The sequence below is a fragment of the Poecilia reticulata genome, chromosome 18 (assembly GCF_904066995.2).
Source record: "Poecilia reticulata chromosome 18, P_reticulata-male-v2, whole genome shotgun sequence".
In the NCBI taxonomy this organism is placed as follows: domain Eukaryota; kingdom Metazoa; phylum Chordata; class Actinopteri; order Cyprinodontiformes; family Poeciliidae; genus Poecilia; species Poecilia reticulata.
This window is the reverse complement of record NC_088847.1, coordinates 5,418,317-5,443,137: the sequence shown is the minus strand read 5'-3', so window position 1 is coordinate 5,443,137 and position 24,821 is coordinate 5,418,317. Positions and strand designations below refer to the sequence as shown.

Sequence of the window (24,821 nt, the reverse complement as noted above, 5' to 3'; positions counted from 1 at the left end):
AAAAACTGATAGAAAATCGATTTATTTACTGCATGTTTATGTCTGTTAAGGCTCAGATGGAACGGCACTGAAAGCAGCCCTTTAAACCATTCAGACTACGAACACAACAGAGACACAATCAGATGACTGATTACCCCGCGATAACTCAATAGTCCATGGGAAAACCGCACATAAGCTTGTATTAAAGCAGAAATTACGGCGGCCACCTTAAGAAAGGCTCGGTATTCAATTATGTCGCATGAACTGATGAATAGATTATTGCGAGGGAACGCAAAACCTTTTGCGAGGGGACGCAAAAGCATTGCGAGGGAACGCAAAAGAAAAAAAAAATCCCCATGTCCCCTGGAGGGCTCTGTAAAGAACAACCTTTCCTGGAGTAATTTTTGTAAACAATCTCCAGAGATTGTGAAAAAAAATTATTACATAGGTTGTTTTCGTAGTTGTGTAAATTTGAAAAAAATCATACATTTACTTTTGAATAATATTGCTATGAATTATCACATCTCTTACTTGAGAAAGTAAAAGTTAAACATATATTAACCAAAAATCCATCAGAGACAAACAAATGTTATTTTCTATCTGCTGAGCCAGCAGCACATACTGTTGGCTGCAGGGGGACAAACGGTAGATTATAGACCAGTTAGCTTGGTTTTACTCTATTTTGGAGATGATCTATCTCAAATGTCACATTATTTTTTTAATAAATTTTTTTTTACTGTTATTATATTACTGTGCATAAAATATTATTAATTCATCAAAATGTGCTGAATATTAATTATCTTTCTTTGGGAAATTCTTCTCAACCACACTCGTATTGGTTTTCAAAGAAGATTTTGCCACTCACAAAATGGTGAATATCTCACTTGTACAGGACATGAAAGCCAAGGTAGCATCTACTCTTCTATGGTCTATGGTTACACTGCTACTTGACCTATAAGCTGAATAAGTTAATAACACGCTAAACAGTGTCAAAGAAAACACAAACTGCATTTATTTTTGGAAGAATTTTTAGCCGCGAAATGGCTAGCTAGCCTAGCACTGATGTAGCAATTCAGAATCTCGTTTGATGGTAGTACTTAATGTCAGCATTATCTCCACCTGCTGGTGGATTGTAGGTAATACAATGTCTTTCTTGATACGGTTTCAAACGTATCCTTTTTTCTGGAAGGTTCTCTTTGGTTCTCCGACCTCCTCCATTAAGGGAAAGTACTTTAACGGTGACATCTTATATTGTGTGGCAGCATTGTTTCTCAGAGGAATAAAAGCAGAGGAAAGGACAATCAGAGTAATGACTTTAGCTCTGGGGTGGAAAAAAAAAAGTCTACATTGCATCACCTAGTCAGCCCTCTTTATTGGCACTGTACCCTGCCCTCCCCCACCGGCGCCCCCCTGAGACACTGGAGAGGTGTCCGCTGTAACAAATGGAGTGGCTAATTTATTGAAAAGCCCAGACATTTAATCAAAGCAGCATATGGCAAGGAACTCATTAAAAAACTATTACGGCGGGCTAAGTGTTCAATTCCGGCTAGTGGCTCGTGCACTTCCTCATGCCTTTTTGCCGTCCTTTCACATCTGCAAGCGCGCTCATGTTCGGTAATGAGCGAGCATACTTGTTCTTCCCCAAAGCAACTGAGATATTATCCCAGGGAAAATTGTAAGAGGACAAGTAAACAAGATTTAGATGTATTTTTTTGTCTAATAAACTGGTTGTTTGAATATCTAGACTTGTGGGAAATATGTTCGTGTAGGTATCTCTGAGTCGGTCGGTGTTTCTAGGCCTGTATGTATCTACACATGCTTCCCTGTACATCAGTCTCCCTAATGACACACACACACACACACACACACACACACACACACGGTTATTCTCCATGTAATCCCCTGTTGCACACATGGCTCATCCATCAATCGATTGGCGCCGATCTTTTCTGGAGTCCCGTACCCTCTCGCCGGCCGGACACCCAGAGAAACGAAAGGCCGCCTTTCCTCGTCTCGCAGAGATCCCCTCGACTCTGCGTCCTTCGCTGTCGCTCGCCGTTTAACCTTAGCGGCGCCGCGTGTGACGAGGGGTGGACTGAACAGAATGGTTTTGCACGCCTGGTCGCCCCGGCCCCGCTTTGACTCGGCATCTTTCTGGGCACCGAATGAAGGGGATCGAAAAAGAGAGAGGCAGGAGGAGCATGTGGCGCTGCCCGTAGTCCCAGGAAGCGCTCCCATGCCTGGGCACCCGGCCCGCACAGATGTCCCCTTCCTCTTCACACTCGCCGAAGGCAGGCGGTCCCTGTTCAGGCCGACAGATTTCACAGCACTCTCCTCAAGAGGTTCGGCTTTTGGGAGGTGTTTGTGTTTTTTGTTTTTTTTTCCCCTACAGGGCAGTTTAATGAAGAAACAGTAAATGGTATTCATTTAAAAACAGGTTTTTCATGCCCTTTCACTGTCATTCACAATGAATCTGCCTGTTTCAGGTTCATTTATAGTTTGAGGGTTATTTAAATAATAGATAAACATAAGTGGACATTTACAATCTCACATGCATGCTTCCATGTTTGCCCTCACAGAGGAGATCACAAATCTATCACTGAGCCGATGTGATTATCTGGTCATTTTATGGATGCAGAACATAGAATTACAAAATTAAGCCCTTTTATCAAGCCTGATCCATCAGCCATCATAAATGATCCAACATGTCTCACGCTTGTCACAAGCAGTGATGTTTTTCTGTCTTCCAATCAACGGACAGCGTTGTGTGATGCCAGAAGCTCCACTATAACCCTAAACATTTCCTAATATCCTAAACCATTTCCCTGTGAAGCTACAACTGAAGGATTTGTGAGGTATGGTCTGGTTGCATAACCCACTTTTACAATTAAACACAGAAAATGGCGTTTTGGAACATATCAACCTGTGTTGTACCACTAAGTGAAAATGACGCGTTGGTTTCTTTGACGTTGACACACTAATAAATAAAAGAATCATCACAGTACCTCCACTTGAATCTTGCATTTCCATGTGCACCAGATCAGGATCCAAATCCACACCAGATACAGACCTAAAAACGCACAGAGGAATTCTATTATTATGGAATGTTTCTGATTGTTTGGTTTGATATTAGTTCTTCATTCAAATACTTTATGTATGCACAGTAGTGCATCAGAGATTTATCAAAGTCAGATATTTTCCAGAAGGGTGACGTAATACCAGGTCACACCAATTTCACTCTTTGGTGTGAAAGTTGTTATTGATAGAAGTTAACAAAATGAATGATTTCGGTATAGCGATAGTTTAGCAGATAGTGTTTAACTGGCTTTTAGAAATATAGCTATACTTTCTACACATCAGTTGTTCATTTAGGATGATACAACAAAGAACAAACTTTTGCTCATTGGTTTTATTTTGTTTTGTTTTTTGCCTGATTGTTTCAGGCATAAAAAGGAGCCATCTGCTACAAAACATCAACTTGTTCTTACCTTGGGGACTTTTTGATGAACCGCTAAAGAAGCAAATCTTAGCTGATTCAGCTAACATTAGTTGAAGGTATAGCAGCAACGTAGCGTTGTTTTATACCTTTAGGTTTTCAACATCTGTCTGTTATAATAGATTTGGAAATGTTGGCAATGTTTTGGAAATCAGCGAGTTAAATAACGTAGTGAAAACATATCGCTGTTTAGAGCTAGTAATGCTAACCACGCAAATAGCTTATCTATAACATAAGACACTAAAGACAGGTTTGTTTTTGTAATTGTCTTAAAACAGTTAAAACTTGTTCTATTGAGGGTTCTTATAAGGAATTCTTAATGACCCTGGCTAGCTTTATATCTAGCCAGCTAGCTAGCTAGCTAAGAGAAGCTGATTCAAATGTAGCTAGGTAGATAGCTAGATAAGACTCTATCGGTTCCTGGAGAGAGGGGGGGGGAGGATTATTTGTCCCAGCATAGTACAAAAACAATAATAAAAATAAAAAGAATAAAAACACTCAACAATAAACAACAATGAGCACGAAAATTTTTTTTTAAATGTATTATCTCAGTAGAAAATATGGAATAAAAAGAATAATGTCATCCCAGAAAAATATATTAGAAATAAATAAACTGAGGACATCAAAGCATGCTGGTGAACTGCCTTCAATCCCCCAAGGTGCCCGAGTAAATAAATAAAGCTTTAGTTTAAGGGAAAGTGCAAAAAAGGAAGCTTCCATTTCATTCTGAACTACGCAGTTAAATACAGTTTCAGTCTCATCCTTTGCGCCCTTTGGTGATGTGTAAAATTTACAGCACGTTTGATTAGAACTCTGTAGTTTAATGGACAGTTAAAACATTATTACTTTTCTTATATAGACAATTAAAGAGCAATTAGTACCATATAAGGGTGGATGGAAGGAAGAAAAACATCAGACTGCTAAAAGGAGTTCCATTTCTTTTTATATAAATCAAATGGGTTTCATGAATAAAATGTATTTGATCTAATATGCCATTGTCTTAATCATGGCTCATTTTAATGCTGTGAAATAACATTTAAACATTAAATACAATCATTTTACGTTGAAACTGGGTATTTTTCAGATCAGCTGTAACTAAAGAGAACAACGCATCAGCTCACCAAAACACTCTCCAGTTTCCTGTCAATAATTTTTTTTTTTTTTTTTTAAAAGAGCTTTTTCTTAAGCGGAAAATAAAACAGGCTTGTGTATTTTGTCAACATAATTTTCAGAAAGATTAAAAACCTTCTGGAACAGTTGCAACCTTGGCAATCGGAGACCTCATTTTCTGCTGCTTTCTTGTCATTTTATCTTCAAAAGCAATGACAAATTAATTAAATGCTTCTGAAATGATTTTTTAAAACTATATATCTTTTAAAAGTGCTAACTGTCCATTACATTTTAGATACAACTACAGTTCTTTTATTTTTAACTTTAGAACCAGACAAATTCTCAGTTAATGGTCAATAAGTGTAACGGCAAATAATCTACACCAGGGTTCCTCCGTTATTGTAAAATTACAAATTATTTATGTAAGGGCCTGATACTTGGTCTTAAATTTATGTATTTTTACTGTATACATTTTTTATTAGGAGAATAAGGCATTACTGACCAGAAGATTCTGTCCTTGGTCACCCTCTCTTGGAGTAAAGTCCACTTGCGGCCCAGATCGGTTGAAGCGAAGAGCTGGAGTGAGACAGAAAAACCCAACACTTAGTGCGTTTAGCTTTAATCATGGCCATAACCTGTAGCTTATTACCAGCTGGATCGCTCACAATGGAGGTTAAATTGATAGGATGGAATATGAAAAAAAAAATAAAAAATCATCACCCAATCAAGCTACAGAATTTCATGGTTCACCAAGTCAAGATTGAGCTCAATTAATTATTAATCATAACAGGTGAGGACTGTAAAGTGCATGTGTGGTGGGCATGCGTGTGCGTGCGTGTTTGAAACTTCTTGAACTATGCCCAGGACAGTGTGTTGGTAGTAATATGCAGGTTGGCTGAACCATTGATCGTGGTTATAATGAAATTCCATCGATTTTCATACTGTCCTTGATATCTAAAAAAATATAATTAAAGTCAGAAAAGGATTTGAGCACAGACCTCTCTCTATCGTGCGACTTTCACAAAGATTTACTACCATTTCATTAAACCTCACCTTTTTTCTCTACCCTCGTTTCTCATAATCACCTGAACGTGTGATTTATCCTTAGTGAAATATGTCGTCACTAAAGGCCCTTCAAGTTAAATATTTAAAGCTCTGAGCATAAAGAAGCCTGGACTCTTTTTTGTGCCATATTTAGACTTTATTTATCTGAAAACATTGTGGAAACAAAGAAACAGGCTGCTTTCGATGGGAAAAAGCTGCTTCACAGTCTAGGTGGCTGAAGTCTAGACCGAAGCGGTTTGTGTGATGAACCTTGTTCAGGACGTTTCCAGATGTTTCTGAGGCGAAGTCAGAAATTTACCAAGTCTCAACTCCAGTTGGCAAGACTCGGTACACAAGAACTGAGCTTAATGAGTAAACTGCATATTTACATGTTATTTTGTGTCTGACTGCAGGTCAGGCGCTACGGGTAGTGACCAAAAGGACTAAATCCTTTCCTCTTAAGAGTTTAATCTTAACTCAAGAATCCATGTTAGAAAGCGTCAGAGTGGAATCTGCCTCTGCCAAATAAAGCCAGTAAACCCAAGTGGTTGAAGGAACTGGTAAAGATGTCTTTGATAACTCTGAAGAAAAGGTCGGAGAGTCTTGCTAGTGAGTTGGAGGAACGGTGCTGTAAGACGGGACTCAATTCTAGTAAGCAGAAAGAGCCTGAAAGAATTTCTTTTTGCACCGAGACATTTATTTAGCTGTGGCTCTTGAGATTCCACTTGCACCACTTTTAAGTTGTGGTTTTCAGTTTCTGTGGAGTGTAGCTTTTAACTACCAATAAACTTTGCTGGACGATAAATTCTCCCAAAAGTTACTGCGATAAACGATATTAATGTAGTTTTGAGACCGTCTCCAAGTAACATATTGTGGATGGCGTCGTAACGCAAGTGGAACCTCTCAAAGATCCATGAACTTTAATTTCTAATGAACATTTCACATTGGAACTGGAAGACATTTTAAATACCCCAAATAAATAAATAAATCAACAAATAAAATGGACACTGAAGTCTCTGTAAACAGAACTGTCCTTCAAAATGAGGGCTAGTTGAGACCAATACACCAGACTGAAGACTGTGGTCATCCAGACTTAAGTACAAAGGCCTAAAATGATTGTAACAAAAGGTTATTTTTTCTTTGCATACCTTTAAGTAAGTCAAATCTACATCGTACGAAAATTGTACTCACTATAAGTATGATGATGATGATTGGCGATCTGAATCAGATTTATACGTCAAGTATTTACACGTCAAACAAGAATTTTAACTCTGACTTCACTTTAACGTCAATGAAGACACAACGATAATTTATTCCTTATGAACTTATAACAACTGAATGTGATAAACTATAAATGTCAGCCTCTGATATCACAAGGCACAACCAGCATGACTCAAGGTCTCAATTATAGACGAGCGCAGAGCCTTTCACACAGACGGGTCTCTACTTGTGCGGCGCGGTCGTTGAGCGACTGCAATGCCTCCCGGCTACAAAGAGTATGGAACTAAAACAGCATCTCAAGACGTTTTCAGAGCCATGTAGCCACATTATTATCTAGCTGTGGATGTGTTTGTGTGTGTGTGTGTGCGTGTACATTCATTAGGCAGCACCTGAGGATCCCTCCCTGCCCTACATCTGTCACTGTTAAATAGCCGGTTTTAAGGCTTGCACTGTAACTGACAATTTCCCTCTAATGAGAACGCAAGACTTTGAAGTTGCATGAGAACACAACGTATTGTCTTGCATTCGGAGACGCCCTCTACGCCTGAGTTACTTCCACGATAATTGTCAACTCAATATGTGCTGCTCACTTTCAGTTCGTCTCCCAAGAAAGCAGTTTATATAATCAGGCCAAATGTTAGAAAATTAACAGCGCGCCAGTCTGTCCGCTGCTCATATTTTCTTGTTCTAGCAGCATTCCCACCACGCTGTGAACAAGAACAGCCATGTCGCAAACGCTCAGCTGCCAAGTCCATGACAGAGATACCAATAAGACGGATTTTCGAATTGGGGACAGACTTGGTGTGCTTGAAACACTAAATCTCAGAGTCCCTCGTCCCTCACCCGTCCGTCCTTGCAGTATGCCAGCAGCTTGTCTTCCTCCTTTGGATGGAAGATGACGGTCTCTGGTGTGAAGACGACTGCCTGCCGTTGGAATGAGGAGCCCTCGTCTGTGCTGATGAAGAGCATCTGGTCTCGTTCGTTGATGGACGAGCCCACCAGGACCACCTGAAAGACCGAAGGCAAAGAGAGGTCAGAGGTCAAACGCCTGGAAGGGAAATGTTCTACTGTGGTGTTGTTCAGAGTAGGGGCCACCAGAGGGCGCTGTGGGATGGTCTCAGAAAGTTGGGAAAAAATTGCAAAAAAGAAACAAATCTTAGAATTTTTAACTTTTTTTTTTTTTTGCATAATTTATTTAGTTTGTTGTTCAATCTTTGTGATATAAAATAATTGATTGAAATGTCTTTTTGTTTCTTTTCCTAGACATAAACTAACAAATCGAAAGTGTGTTCAAAAAACAAACCAGCTGTCACCTACAGCCTTTCTAGGAAAAAAGTCAGTTTTGGAAGTTAGAAGGCTGCGACAAGGACTGTAAAGAAAAACTGTATTATCTGGTAATAAATTCACAATATATTATCTGATAATTATATTTTCCACCACAGAACTCACGGCCGTCAGTATGAGGTAGCGTTTATGCTAAATGAATGTAGCAATTATTGAACAATGACTATAAAACATTCTAAAAGTTGATATTCTGTAGCAGAGTTATGCATATTATCTCTCACACAAATGAATTTTGCAACTTCACGTTTACATTTACTCAGCCATTTTATAAATCTCAAAAACATTTTTTTTTTTTTTAAATCAGCTTCAGAGGCGGACGACCTTGCATTGATTATCTATTTAGAGTTTTATAGCTCACAAAGTGAAAGCACTAAACACGGGCCAGACCAGGACCTGCCAAACCACCAATCACAGTTATGAGCCATTTAAAGCTACCAATAGCAGAAATCAATAACAATTAATGAGCCAGGACCATTCATGCGCCACATAAGAGCAGCAGGACGCTGACCAACGAGGGTTTGTTGGTGTAAATTATGATCCAGACTTTCCATCCGCAACACCAGAGTATATTTAATTCAATGTGTGTTTGCTGTTGGTGTCAGATGAAATAATGCAAAGCAGTGAAGGAAGTATGTGAACATAAAACAATTCGAAAGGTTTTTAATCAGGGAATATGATTGTTGTACGTGGATGGAACTCAATATGCCTTTACACTACAAGTCTCATTAACCCAGCAGCAATGTGCAAAGGAGGCGTCCAATCGCAAGACTTCTAAACTTCGAACTGAACCACAGCTGCCTGACTGCAAATAAGTAAGAACCGTGGACAGATTTAAGGGATAGGAACCTGAGAAGGGAAAGGTTATGTCATCTGGTTGTTGTTTTGTCACATTTTTTATTAAATATCTTTAAGGCTACAAGTGTGAAAATGTAACATCTACTAGCAATGGCATGTACAATTAAAACCGGAAGTTTATATTCACCAAACTAAAAAAGACACAAACCTTATTATCTCACCGCCTGAAGTTGTATCAGACCAAGCTCAGTTAGAATTAGCTAAATCATGACTTTGGAAACGTCTGAGTAAGTTGGAGGCAGACCTGTGTATGTACTTGAAGACCAAACATGGAACACTCTGCTTTCTTGTTTGACCAAATGGGAAAGTCTGTAGAAATCAGCCAAGATATCAGGAAGAGAATTGTGCAGCTGCACAAGTCTGAATCACCCATGACAACTATTCACCGACACTTGAAGGCACCACATTCTCTTCAAACAATTATACGCAAGTTTACACATGATGCGATGTCCAACCCTCATACCGCACAGGAAGGAGACAAGTTCAGTGTCTTAAATGGGCAAGTAGACACCAAGGTCTTTCACAAGCCAAAGTCCTTGTGAAGACGCTGGTGAAACTGGTGAGACAGTATCATTATCCACAGAGAAACGCATTTTGTACCGACATGAGTTAAAAGGCCATTCGGCAAGGAACAAGCCTCTACCCCAAAAGAATGAACAAAACACCAAATTGCGGTTCCCAAACACAGACTCATTTTCAGAGACAAACAGTTCTACTTTAGTCTGATGAAACCAAAGTGGAACTGTTTGGGCGTGATGATCATTGTTACATTTGGAGAAAAACAGGGATGCTTGTAAGCCTTGGAAAACAGTGACGTACGGGGGAGGCAGCGCCACTAGGAACTGGTGCACTACATAAAACAGATGGCATCATGAGGAAAGAACACTATGGAAAGGCTAAAGACATCAACCAGGAAGATGGCACTTCGACACAGATTGGTGTCCCAAATGAACAATTACTATACATCCGAAGAGGTTACGAAGTGGTTTAAGGACAAGGTCAATGTGGCAAATCCCAAAGTCCTGATCTTAGTTCTAGAGAGATCAGAGCAGCTCAGAACTGAACTTAAGAGTTCAGACAGAACTCTGACTTAGTTCTGTAAAGAGGAATAGACCAGAACTTCAGCCAACTACTGTGAGAAGAATGAGGAAGGAAACATAAAACATTTAATAAACAGTCAAAGACAATCCTACCAAATACTGAGGGTATGTATGCAAATTTATAATTTTGAAGATATTAAGTCAACTGCAACATTTAATTGTTATTTTTTTGTGAATTATTGCCTAAAGTTGAGTATTTTAATTAATGAAACTGTTCAAATCAATTATTAAGAGGGTCTTTGGAATTGAAAACACAGGCAACCTTTTTTTTTTACTACTGGAATCTCAAACTTGGGATCATTGTTAAAAATGGGAGCTTTGTTCAGAAAACAAAAAGAACTAAGATGGGTCTCCAAGAATCCTTTAATGTTATTTTCTTCCTAATAACATTCATTAATAAGCAAAGTAACTAAAGGCAGCCTTGTACTGCAATGTTTAAACATAAAAAAGCACTTTGCCAAATATGAATTTGCAGTTTGCCCAGCATTTCCATCTCTTTTAATCATAAAGCAGACAGATTCATCAAAACTAATGTTGTTTGTGTTTATTTAATACTTTTAAAATGTTTTCCCCCCTTATTATTATTCTTCTTCTTTTCTGCTCTCCGTTAAAAGGCTCAACATCAAATAAGCTTCACACTTGCAATGCACTTAACTGTAAAGCTGCAGCCATGTACTGGTTCTATATTATATTAGAGAAATTAAATAAATGTATACGCCTAGAGACACACACGCAGCGACTAAGAGGGCACAAATTCTTTTTGGTATTCTCATCATGACTGCAATTAGGCAGCGTGTGAAGAACGCCTCACATCTTTCTGGCTGGAATGCTTAAGTGCTCTGTGTCCGTGTGTGGGTGCGTGTGGGTGTGTTTGTTTTTAATACCTTGTGGGGACCATTTTCCTGACACATACTACATTGTGGGGACCCACTGCTCCTTGTGGGGTCCAAAGCCTGGAACCCACAAGGGGAAACCCTGTTTTTGGGTCAGGGGTTAAGATTTAGGACTGAGGTATGAATTGCTCCATAATTACTTGCTTGGCTGTTGGTAACTTTCAGCTGAATAAAGTTCGAACTCTGCGTTGAAGTTTTGGTTATTTACTCTTAAGAATTTTTCAAGTAATTAGATGTTCGTATTCATGCTCTTATTTTGAAGTGGGTGAAGACTCTTTACACTGAAGTTTTATTTCCTCTTCTCCCGTTCTCGCTCTCTTTCCCCAATAGCTTTATTTTAAACAAAAGATATAGAACAACAAAGTACAACACAGATGGTAAAGATATAAACATAAATTCTATACTTAATTTACATGTTGTATAATTTCCTTAAGTTAGATTTAAACTGGTGCTTGAAGGTTGTAGCCTTTCAAGGGCAGATATAATTTGAATTGAGTTAGCGTTTTAGCGTTAACCACGGCTAATTATTGTGTCAGTGTAGCACATTAACCTTAGCAGAACGGGTTATAATTAATGCTTCAGGGTCAGAATTTAGTTGTGTTGCTAAACTCTTATGATAATTACTGTAAAAGAAAATGCATGTGACTAAATCTCACTCGACCTCACATGGATTCCATTTGACCACAAAGTCGGAATCTGCTAAAAATCAAAATCTTAAAGTAGACTTTACTTATCTTTAAACCGTAAAACTTATTCTGACCTTCATTTTTCCTCCACTCTTACTTAAACATCAAGATGACTCATGCAAATTTTGGAGAAAGTTGAAACTGTTTATTGAAGGTTTGCACTTTATTAGATAAGTCACACACATAGCATGCATAAAACGACAAAAAAACAACAACAAACAAAAAAACGCTGCTGTCAGCTTTTGTTGCTAATTTTTGTTGGTCTGGACCTTGAGCAAAAGTCTTTAACAAGTCCCACAGGTTTTCCAACCTGCAACTGTAGCAGATTAAATTTGGTGTGAGGTAATTTCCAGGTTTAACATGCATGAACTAATGAAATATATACATATATATATATATATATATATATATATATATATATATATATATATATATATATATATATATATATATACACACACACATACATATATAATTTTTACCCTAGTATTTGACAAATTGGGTCAATTAAACATTCAAATTAAGCTCTCGCACAACCTGTGTGCTGAAAAATGTAATTTTTATTTCACAACTATCCAAACTTTTAAAACTATTTTTTCCTAATAAACAAATAGCATTGTTGCAGGCAAAACAAATATTTCTGCAAATTTAAAATTTTCGGTTTTTAAACCATTAATAAATAATAAAAATTGCTTCTAGTTATAAATTAGCGAGCACAAGTGCCAGAAATGGTCTGTTTTAGGACAGTGCTGCATCCTTTTTTTACAGTACTAGCCTTATTGCGCACACCAGTCTTTCTTCCGATAGATGTTTCACTGTGGTTTTTGCTTTGAGTCCCTGAAAGGCAGAAACATCCATCAACTCAACCTGCCTCTGTCAGCATGTCCCTGTTTAAAGGACATCACTCAGTTTAACCTCTGACAGATGGACATCCTCAAACACAAGCATCTTACTCCATCAGCGCACACACACACGCACACACACAGATCAGACCATCGGGCATGTGAACAGGGCTTTAGACGCATAAAACCCTGAAAACAATCAGGCCATTGAATCTGAATTGAATCTGAGGGTGTTAGTACCTAGAGAGGACTGTGCACAAATGTGTGCAGATCTTTGTTGAAATTCTGCTAATATCAAAAAACACATCATCCTCCTACCACTTCCTGTCGTCGTATTTGCCGTTTTCGTCAGTAGTAAAATGGCAAATGGACTGAACTTGTATAGCGCTTTTCCAGTCATTTTGACCACTCAAAGCGCTTTACACTAGAGTCACATTCACCCATTCGCACTCACAAATGCGCACACGTTTATACACCGATACACAAATCAGTAGGCAATTTGGGGTCAAGTGCCTTGCCGAGAGGCAACATCCAGCTGATGATCACGTGACTTATGTGATGCGAAGAAGGCGTTCCCATTGCAGTTTCACGAAATATAGCTATCTCAATACGACCGGGAAGCTATCTCATCACAAAAGCTTATAAAAAAAAACTTGAATTTTTGTCAAAATTGCCTTGTCTCCATTTTGTGAATGTATTTACGGAATTCCAATTTGCGCAACTTTATGGTTAACAGAAATACAACTGATGAACCAGGAGAGGAAGCTGCAATCAAATCCATGACCTCCTGTTTGGAAGACGACTATGCTCTCCCCATTGAGCCGCAGTCTTCCCATTGCTGAAGAGATGACAAAAAGATATATATATATGTCTATAGTAAAGCTGAGATCACAGAGATCCTGATCTAACAGCTAAGAAATGAATCTTTCTCCAGGAAATTAATGACTTCATCATTTTTGCAAGTCAGTTACTGCCTCAAGCGGAGTTCATGAATCTTTGGGTCTTGTTTAAGAGAGACGGTAGGATGAAAGAGGACAATGGATAAATGGATCAGGGCTCTGACTGTAAAAGAGAAGAAAGAGCTGAGTCAACAAGCCAAGCTCTCGATTTACAGATCCAGCTGCGTTCCAACTCTGATCTACGGTGGTGAGAAATGGATCATGACTGAAAAGACGACACCCTGGATACGAGGAGCTGAAATTAATTTTCTATATATGGAGACTGGAATCAGCATTGGAGATAAAGCGCATAGATCCATCAATCGTGGGGAGCCTGAAGTGGAACTGCTAGATCATCATCTAAAGGATGATGATCGAGACGCCTACTGGATGACTCCCATTAGAGGCTTTCCAGGCACATCACACTGGAAGAAGACTGCTGGGCAGAACCAGAACTGACTGATGGGCAGTAAGGACATGCAACATAGCCTGGTAAACTCAATTTGATTGGGCACCAAAGTTGCATCATTTGTTACATTTTCAGCTGGTATTGTTTGCTTTCACACTGAATTGTGTCAGACGATCGAAACACTTTGAAAATCCTGTACCGCTCCACACCCCTTCACCTGTGACGGCGCTGCTCAATGAATTACTGTAGGGAACAACAAAAAAATATCAGAAGACGACATGAGCGGAACTTCCTTTGTCGCAAAATGGAGTAGCGTCAGATTTCAGCAGATGTAAGATCTCTCTTTCGTCTTTGGTAAAAGTCCACGAGCCATTTCTGCCAGTAGCGGTAGACTTTCATGCTAGATTCTCATGTTTGTTTTGGTTGCATTTACCCAGAGAAGCCTGCGCTATAGTCCACTTGCTGCTTTGGGAGCGGTCTTTGGTCCGCCTGGCATTCACATATGCATTCGAACCGCACCAGAGTTCACTTCAATGGAACCAAAAAGAGCAGGTGGAAAAGAGTCCGCTTTTTTTGTCTGCATTAGTTTGGTTGTGCATTCGACCTCCCAAAATGAACCGGACTTTGTAGACAAACAGACTAGAGTTTGATTAAAACAGACTAAAAAGTTCTGGTGTGAATCCCTACAAGAATGGGAACACCTTGGGCCTGAATGAAGGAAGTGTGATTCTTAATCTTCAGTAAGAAAGTAACACAAAAAAGACAAGGTGCATCTTTGTATTCCACTTCTGTAATATTCCTAACAAGTCATTCTGTTGAAAATGGGAAAATAATGTAACTCGTTTCCCAACATACACACCTGGGGTTCAAGCCAATAAAAAGGCCTAGTCATTGGATGATGCAGAAGACTGAGCAGATGTCAGAACCTCACACCTAAGGTCTTCCTTCACGCAATTGCGTAATTTGCCAACGAGTGGCACTCTTGTCAAACTGTAAGTTCTCCTTCAAGCCGTTCACCTAAACTGAGCTCACAGAGACGACGGTAAAGATTCACAGAAAGCTCCAGTACCGGGGGACTGGAAGAGGACTGACGTTCCTCTGTCATAAGGACGTCCTGTGAGTAATAACTCTTGCTTCCCTGCAGCACAGTGGTGCTATTGTGTATGACAGATAAAAGCGGCCTGAAAACTTCCCGTCTCTGCATTGGAAAGCGCTCGGGTGTGAGCTGTTAATGGGACTAAAGGAATTGCGTCTTTGAAATCCCTGCTCGTCCCATCTGTGAAAGACAGCAGTGTTGCACTGCTCAGGGCATGCCCAATATGTTTTCAATCAGCCTACTCCCATCTAAAGAGCAGGAACGCACTACTGGGTCTCACTCTCAGAACTCGCTGTTATACAACGACATCAAGAACCTCAGAAATACTCAGAAAGCTGTAGACCATGTCTGGTCTCACCCTGCTTTCCACCTCCTCTGTATTTTCTTCTCACCTCACAGTTACACGCGTGTGACGCCGAGGTGTGAAAGTCCTGCATGTTTAATCAAGGGATGTCCTGACTGCAACTACCACCAGGCACTGGTAATTCTTTCTGTTTTAATGCACCTTTGCAACAACACAAGTCCATTACCGAGATGCATCCTCATGCATTATAAATCTGAAGCCTTTTCTATGACCGCGAGAGGTGACCAGCAGATGCAGAAATCTCAGCTGGAACTCATGTCAAAACACTAAGAGGGTCACGCTGGCAAACTTTTCAATAAAAAGCCGCAAAATTGAGAACTATTTCAAACCTTGAAGTATGTTTAGCTTTCATAAATATATCGTCTTTTTTTTCCTCTCCATAATCTTGGATTGTACTTTTTTTTCTCTTATTGCTGTAAAATTCTGCGTTTTAAAGTATATTTGCGCTGGGAGTTAGAAAGTTAGAGCTTTTCGCATGCCAGTTAAACATATGTTAGTTTCTTTAAATTGAACTCGTGGGAATAAAATCGAGAACAGAGTGTATGCGTGTTAACACTCAGGAGTGACAGAGAAGACAGGCTGGCTGTCCCAGATTCAACCCTGTTATCTGCCTGCTGCACCTTCCATCTGATGCCTTTTTAAAGGGCTCAGATTATGATTGACAAGGCCTTGGATCCTCTCTGCGCTGCTGGAGTTTATATAACGCATATTATTTCTAACAGGCAGCAACAAGTTGGACGTATATTCACATAATGTCCATTTATGTGTCTACTTATATGTAGATATACACTCTAGATCCCTAAAAACAAAGGTGGACACATTTCACTAATCTGTTTACCTGCTAATAGCGAAGCTAATTTTCCTCTTAGTGCTTTAGCGCTTTTGCTAATTTTGAGAACATTTATCTCAGTTAAATTTCCTTAAATAACTTACTAGATAAGCTAATCCTCTCTGTTCTTAGAGTTAATGTAACATATCTAACGTGGTAACAAGTTGGGAGCATATTTACACGCTGTCTGAAGATGTGAAATAAACGCAGTTTATAGTTGTTGGAATCAACAACTATTCCACTTTCAAAGTCACTTAAATAATTTTTCCTCCTGTCTGGTGGTTACCTTTAACTTCATCATGTCTATATACTTAAATGCAATGGCAGGGATATTTCCGCTAATCAGCTATTGTGCTAATAGCAAAGCAAATTTTTCCTTTATGGCTTTTGCTAGCTTTGAAGACGCTTAGCACACTTAGCTTTCCTTAAATAAGTTTGTCTGACAAATAATTAAGTGCTAATTTCCTTGACTGTTCTGGTAAGTGGTAATTTTATTTTGCTCTTATTTTGAAGTGGCTGAAGACCGCTTAAGATGCAGTTCCATTTCCTCTCATCATTTTCTCTCTCTTTTCTTTTCCAAAGAATTTTTTTCAAACAAAAAAACACAGAAACACGAAGAATAGAGAACAATATATAAATATAATAACTAAGGGCATTATAAAACATGTTTATTATGTGCTCGAGGGCTGTAGTATTTAGCGCATTAGCTTAACAGCGTGTTGATGTAGCGCTTTAGCATTAGCCAAACTTAGGTTTATGCGTAGTGCTTTAGGGTTAGCACAACTATCTTTTTTGCTAACGGTGCCCATCACTGTCATAAAAAATGGATGGAGTTGCTGACATGTAACTGGATGATTCCATATTTGTTTAATTAAGTTTACCTAACAAAGCAGTGACTGTATTCCTTTAAAGTCAATTCTTTTGAATGAACATTTCTCTTCCCCATTGTCACTTCAACACTCTCTCTTGGTTTTTCTGCTGAGTTTTGGCTTACAAATAAAATCTAATTCTATTCATACTTCACTTCTTTGGATTTCCCCCCGCCCCCCTGACTGCGTTCCGTTCTGTCCCCCTTAGCAGTTTAATGTCTTTATCTTTCACTCTCCTGCTCTCAGTGATGGATCTCTCCATCTCCATTGCTCGCCCCACACGTCTCTCTCCATCCTGTCGATGATAGACGGCAGGGTCTGAGTTCTCCATTGTGGAGGACGGAGACAACGATCAAACCTCAGGAACGTGTTCTCTCTCTCTCTCTCTCTCTCTCTTTCTGTCTCTCTTTTTAATTACATTTGTCTGTCAAATAAAAAGTGAAGAGGAGACTGCGAGAGGAACCTCTGAGCAATTACTCTAGACTTAATTACATAAAGTGAAAAAAAAAAAAAAATATGTTTGGAGGAGTTTTGTGTGTGTGTGTGTGTGTGTGAGGTATAAAGTGGCAGGTTTAGCTTCACCACAGCTCTACATTTAAAGATCATCATCTTCCACGGGAGGCTGACACTCAGGTGTCAGCTGCCCACACACTCACCCACAGGAGCGTTTATCTCCTCGGCAGCTCGATTGTGACCGGGAGAAAGTTACGTGATAATAAAGTAATACAAGGATCTACACTACATGTCTTCTTCTGCAAAGGATTTAAATGATAGGTTTTCGTTAATTTTGATTTAGAAAGTGCGTCACAGCTATTTCAGAAGGATCGGTTCAAACCTTGCAGCTGATTAGACGGTTAAAACTACAGCGCTGTGAAAAAAAGCATTTGCCATCTTTCAGATATTTTTTTTTTTCCCAGCAGACTCATATCCTTCAGTTTATCAAACTGTTAGTTTTGTCACAAAACGCCAATTTTAATTGGTTTGGTCTCTACAGGGAAAAAAGCTGCACCCTAATGAGGAAGCCATGTTGGTTCACCAGCTGATAAGCCTGGTAACTGATCTAATCCGTTTACTTACAGATCTATAGAATCAAGGAAGCACTTAAACAGATCCAGTCTGACAACATGACGTCGGCTAAAAGACCTCAAAACACAACATAACAGGGCCAGATGAAAATAAAAGTCATTCCTAATGCTTTGGGAGACCAGTGAACCACAGTATTCATTAATAAGCAAGTATTTTTGGTCTAGTGTCTACTGCAAATATTTGAGTACACTTGAAATAAGACAAATGTAGTTCTGTAGAAAATATAAGAGCTTGTTGTAAGTCAATGTTCCCTTAACATTAGTGGAAATTTACCAGTTCCCTTGCCAGATTATTTCACTTGTAACATGGAAAAAATTTTTCTTGTTTTAAGTTAAATAATCTGCCAATGGAACTCGTAATTTTTCATCAATATAAAGGAATTACTGACTTAAAACAAGCTAGTACATCTTGCTGAAAAGTTACCTGTAAGCTAGCTCATGCATTATTTTAAGAGAATGAAGATATTTGCAATAGAAACTAGACCAAAATTACTTGGTAAGAGTTTATGTTTTTTGTATTGCATGATTGAACAACCATAAAGTGACTATAGCGTCTTTAGCATCGTTCCAAGGACAAAATCACTGCTGACCATATCTTAAGAATAAGGCTTACTGTGAAGTAATGAGAAAAATAACAGTGACTTTGTGAAACGTGCATCCATTATACCTTTGGTAAAACCAACAGCGTTCCAGAAAAGAAGCAAAAACAAAAACACCATCAAAACAATCCAACACTGGATTGTACTGATGGCACAGCGCTGCTTCGCTGCATCACAACTTGGATGTTTTGTAGTAACTGATGAATTCAGCTCTGACAGAAAATTCTGAAGAATCATTTCTGGCCATCAGTTGTGACTTTAGCCTTTTAAAAATGAGTGAAAAGCAAACCAGCAAGTCCAACCCCAACTTCACATCTTCAATCCAATTGAGATGGTAAGGTGTGACCACTAGCAGACGTTTATACTCAAAGATATTTCTCATTAAAATCAAAGACTTTTTCCCTTGATAAATTCATCAATTGATTATTTTTTGATGATCTGAAACGTATATCTTTACCAAGCAAAAAAAAAAAAAAAACAAGAGAAAATGCTCCGTTTAATCCTTGTGCATTCGAGGACTGAGGCAAATGATACAAGTGAGACGGGTGTGGGGTCAGTTGGACCCCATTTGTAAACACAAGGGTTAAGAACTTTGGATGCTGTTTTTTTCTCCACATTAAACATTTAAAAATCCTCATTTTCTGGAACTCACAGCAGCAGACGTGTGGGCTATCGAAGCACCTGAGATCAAATCAATGTAAAACTGTTTTTTTCCCCTCCCAAGGTTGTGTCAAAAGCGAATGTTTTCTCATTCATTGGAAACTCGATTCTGATGCGTTGAGTGAAACGTTAAGGGTGTGACACGGCCTTTCACTACGATTTTTACCCACAGAGGAAAGGAAACAGAAATCTGCCTATTAACTTTGATTACATGGTGTACCACCTTCACAGAAGAAAGAAAAAGACAGACAACAAAGATGGACAAAAACGTTGGTCGATGTCACTCATCAGTCGTTGGAGGGAGTAATGTTAGACCTGCTCTAATCACCCAGGATGGATTTCAGGGAGGGCTAACTACCTGTTACACGAAATCTTGGAAATGGTGTTTCTGACTTGGTGCTTTACTGATTTTTCTTCTTTTTCATCCAGTTTTTGTTGCTGCATTTTAAGCATCTCTTCTTTGTATGATTGAAAAGAAATGCAGTTTGCTATGGAACGTTATCTAAAATGCAACAAGACCTTTAGAGTCTGCTCTAGATAATTCAAAGCCGTAAGTCTGACACATCGTCTGGTGTTGAATCATGCTCTCCACGGTCAATTACGTGTAAATATTACAAATACTTTATTTAATCTAAGTGAATATGCAGACAATGAAACTTTAAATACTTCTAAGTCTAAACGAATCTTTGATTTTATGAAATATGCCAAAGATTAGTTATCCAGATACTGGATTCAGGCAAAAGTTGCTAAATAAAAACAAAACAACAAAAGAATTTTGATCCAATGCAAATTAGACTGTAGCACACAATCCAACTGTAATCATGTAGTAAAGTTCTATTAGAACATTTATGGTGTGTAGTAATTTGAAACAAATATCCTGAGACTTTAACACGACATGGAACTCCAAAGAGTTACACAAAACTCCATTTGTGGCTCTTTCAACTAATTGACAAACCAGCCAGTGAACGTTTGACCTGTAATGACATTACAAAAAAAACAACCAAAAACAACCATCAGCCGTTAACAGACCTGCACTCTTTAGCAGCAGTGACAAAACGCCTGCTGCTGCAGACAATTAGAAAAAAAAACGGTGAATGATGTAAATGCAATAGCTGGACTGGTGCCACCAACTGGACGCTTTCCACACAGTTAATTATGCAGCCAAGTACTCCGTCTTAATAAATCAGCTTCCACAAGTCCTGGTGAAAATGAGAACGGTCACAGAGGCCCTAAACAAATCAAGGAGGACAAGATGGAATTGACCGTTTATGTTTTAATATACGGCCGTCATGTTTAATTGAGAAAAATAGTAGAATTTTAGAACTACAGCTATCAGTACTGTTTTTTTTTCTCTTCCTAATAACATTTTCAACACGGTTTTGCTGGTGGCCTTTTTTTTTTCATGCCAGAGGGTGAAGTTCAAATATCCAGTTCATCAGCAGCAGCAGCAGCAGCAGCACAACCAGAGGCATCAGAAATGTCATCTTCATCCCTGAAAATCATGGCTAAGCTATTTGGGGAGCTCTTCTGAACAGGGGAAGCCAGGAGCCTTTGTCCGGCATCACTCAGGAGGAGGACGTGTCATAAAAAGACACAGGGGGCATTTCTGTGAATGCCAAACTCTTAGGTGGAAAACCCCCCCAAAAAACTGATTGTTCAGCTTTCTTTTCATCTGTTAAGAACTGACAAACAAACCCCCCCCCCCCACCCCTCCAAAAAAAGGCGTTTTGTGCTTAGTTCAAAGAAAGCAATCTGATGTTACAATATATGCTGATGATATTTAGGTCAGTCTGTTTGAATGAATGTAGGATTTTTGTAACTACTACACAATGTCTGAACTGTGATTTTAATTTATACCAAACACCAGCTTTAACCTCAAAAAGAAAAAATAAAAGCCTTTTGAGTTTAGTTTAAAGAAATCCAACTATTAAAAGTTTATCTTATGTTACAATATATGCTGATGCTATTTGCCTTTAGCTGGTCAACTTTAGGTCAGTCTGTTTGAATTAATTTCAGAGTTTTGTATAAGTCATAGCTAGTTAAAGGTTTTAAATCAAATTTTAAGCTTTCTAAGTCAATACAATCTTCATCTATTGAACATAGGCTCTACATAAGCACTTTCTTTTTGCTCATATTTGACAGAGAATGACTAATCAAGGTCTGGACAGCAATTTAAAGTGATCCGTGATTCTAATTTGTCAAATAATCCATTTTAAAATCTTTTTCTACTTTACTGTATAAAACAGCGCCGGTTTTAGTCTTAAACACTTTTTGTGTTTACTTTAAAGATAGCAAACTATTAAGAGTTAATCTTATGTTACAATATATGCTGATGATAGTTGCCTTTAACTGGCTAACTTTAGGTCAATCTGAATTTTGTATAAATACAAGTCAGTTAAATGTTTTAAGTCAAAATTAAAACCTTTTAACTCACTACAGTTTTTATTTGTTGAACATCCGCAAATTACTCAGAAGCATTATGGTAGCAAGAAAAACACATTCTTTTTGCCCAAATTTAAAATGAGTTGCGATTCAAATTTGTCAAATAATGTTTAAGTCTTTCTCTAGTTTACTGTACACAAAAAAAACACACACAAGCTTTAACCTCAATGTCAAAATAAAATGAAGAATACTAAACTGCTTCCAGACCACACAACATGTTGTTGACGGTAAACGGTGGTTCTGTTGCCTCTCGAGTCTCTGGAAGTCAGACAAATAGAGAAAAAAAATGAATAATGAACCAGACTGAAAACCAGAACAACAAAATGATTAACCACTGCAACTGCAGTAAACAACAACAAGCTGTGTAATTATTTCGCCAAAATCCAGACATGAGACCATCATTCTACACGTCCCCTTTTTTTCAAATGACATTTTCTCTTGTCTGTCAGATTTTGATGAGCAGCAGAGATCGAGGTGCCTCTCTGGGACGTCACAGTTATGACCCAACAGCTGCAACACGATCACAGGTATAAGAAAACCCCTTAAAGCCTATAGAAAACGTCACCTTTTCTTTAGTGAAAAAGTGACTTTTTTTTAAAAATACGTTTAAATGCGTCTGCATATATTGTATATTGTATTTCCCTAAAGCGGGAAATACAGACGTTATTTATACTCAACACACGGAGAGAAAAACAAACCCCAGCTTGAATCATCAGTCAGTACGTGTGGTAAATCATCTCCAAATGTCTGGATAAAATCCTAATCACTGCAAAAATAAAATGATGGTAAAAAAAAAAAAAAAAAAAAAACAAGCGGGGAAGGTACAGCTTGTGCCAAACACAAATTCACAGCATTTACAGCCCAGTTAAGCCGCAACGTTTGATCCGTTCTGACAGCTTTACTGCTCACTACCTTTCAGCCAATCAAGTCATTGAACGGTGTTTACTTCCTTGTTTCTGTAGAAGAACATTGGTCACACTGAGCAAACAAAAAGGTAGGAATGTACTCCAAATATTCAGGAGCATGCTTCCTTAATTACTTGCTAGGCATGGACTTATTATAGAATTAATCCGTTTCTACTGTGATTTGATCATCCCCTGTCCATTGCCACTGGTGTAAATGATATATGTTCATTAAGTTTGTATTAGCCTGCTGTATGTGACGCCTAAAGTAAAAACAAAAAAAAGATATTCCGTGCCTCTTTTTTGACTTGCTCAACTTGGGGGAAGTTGAAGGAGGTCGTGAGCCTGCGCAGTGCTTGTTGGAGGGCAGTTAGTGTGTTTTCTCACTTCGTCTATCACATAAATATTCAATGACATTTTCAATAAGCGTCAGCCTGCCCGGCTCTCGACCTTCTCGCCGTCTCGTGAAAAAGTGCCGAGTCGCTCCGAGGTCACTCGCTTCTGAAGAACACCTCGCAAACTCATCTGCGAAAGTACCACAGCACAAGACTGTATCGATATTACACAACAGCAGGGATTTAGGGCGGCAAAATGTAGAAGAAGTCTTGTTTACTTGGCACCAACTGACAATCAAGCTGTACACGTCTATCAAATTACGGCAAAAGACGGAACAAATCGCACTTTGGTCTAAAAATCATTGACGTTTTTTTTTTTGTTTTTGGTGAAGAATTTCCTCACAACTTTCTCTAGTTCTGTATCCGTCGCGTTTGGCCTCAAAAATGCAACTTGCAGGTTGAGGTCAGTCCTCAACAAACTCAACTGGGCAACGAGGAGTCAAGAAACGATGGTGTAGGTCTATAATCGTATCTTAATTTCAACATTTGTGTAAAACCAAAGACCAGAATATGTGGTTTCCAGTGAAAACTTATTTTCAGCAGTTTTATCAGCAGAGACATCCAGAGACTGTCGGTTCATTTATATCAGTGCTGAAAAACATCGTTGTTTACTGAAGGTTTTGATCAAAGAGTTTCACTAATGAGTGACTGAAGCGAGAGATTTAAGATTAGATCAAAATTTGAAATGTGTTTGTGGAGGGTTTTTGCAAGTGTTTGGGGGTTTTACGTTTCTCCTTTGATATTTGTGTAAAGAATATCTGTGTGAATGATGCCACATCGTGCCTTTGACACTTCTTCTGTTCTTGTTTTGTTGTCACACTTAAATGTCTTTGATCTAACAAAATTTAACATCAAAGATTAACTGAGTAATTTTTTAAATCTAATAAGACATTAAAGTCGGCCTAGTCAAAGTTTAAAACAGATTGAGATGCTTGTGAAAGGATCTTTAACAGATTCATACTTTTTCCATTTAAAACAATTCTGTAAAGAAAATTCTAAATAAAGCGAAACTCATCCCCCAGCTATCACAAGACTCGATGAAAAAACACTGGCATTCGGTAAAATGTTGATTAAAATGAGTTTGGAAGCAGTTTCAGACAAATCCTTGGTTAATACGAAGGCTAAAAGTCAGTGAGAGTTAAATTACTAATATCAAAGAGTTAATTAATGACCCCTATGTACGGTCGTTACAGTTAACTGAACAAAAACAATGGAGTCAAACAGCAAGTGAAATTGAGGCTGCTAAGACAAAGAACGAAGCGTCTGTTTAATATTACGCTAGAAGGATCTCCATGGCGACCCCCTGACAGACACAATTAAAAGCCCTATACCCTGCCAAGACCGTCTCATCCCACACACGTACACACACAGCAGTGTGTCTGCCCTGCCCTGTCAGCTCCGCCTGGCAAAATTCAATTACCACTTATCACCAGTGACAGGGAGCATCACTCTGACTGGCATACATAACGCTGCTGCTGCCGCTGGACACACAAACACCCGGACGGAAACACAAACCCAAACACTATCATTGCGGTCCACTGGAGGGAATGCGCTTCATGTGGTAACTCTTCTCAGTCTGAAGCGCTAACTTAGGAAAATGATGCCAAGTTTTCAGCAGTGACCTCCGAAAAAAAGCGATTTACAGACACAAAGCAGCTGAGTT

General features: G+C 38.7%; 1 protein-coding gene across 3 annotated transcripts in view; it reads right to left on the bottom strand.

Moving 5' to 3' along the window:
- sorcs2 (sortilin-related VPS10 domain containing receptor 2) overlaps positions 1-24,821 on the bottom strand; it is a 307,513-nt gene that overhangs the window by 42,238 nt on the left and 240,454 nt on the right. For all 3 annotated transcript variants that reach the window (XM_081599375.1, XM_081599374.1, XM_008435096.3), the window contains exons 4-6: positions 7,694-7,858; positions 5,088-5,161; positions 2,985-3,049 (exon numbers count right to left, since the gene is read on the bottom strand). In XM_081599375.1, the coding sequence (XP_081455501.1) occupies positions 2,985-3,049; positions 5,088-5,161; positions 7,694-7,819 (265 nt within the window). In that variant the 5' untranslated portion in view covers positions 7,820-7,858. The remainder of the gene's footprint in view (positions 1-2,984; positions 3,050-5,087; positions 5,162-7,693; positions 7,859-24,821) is intronic.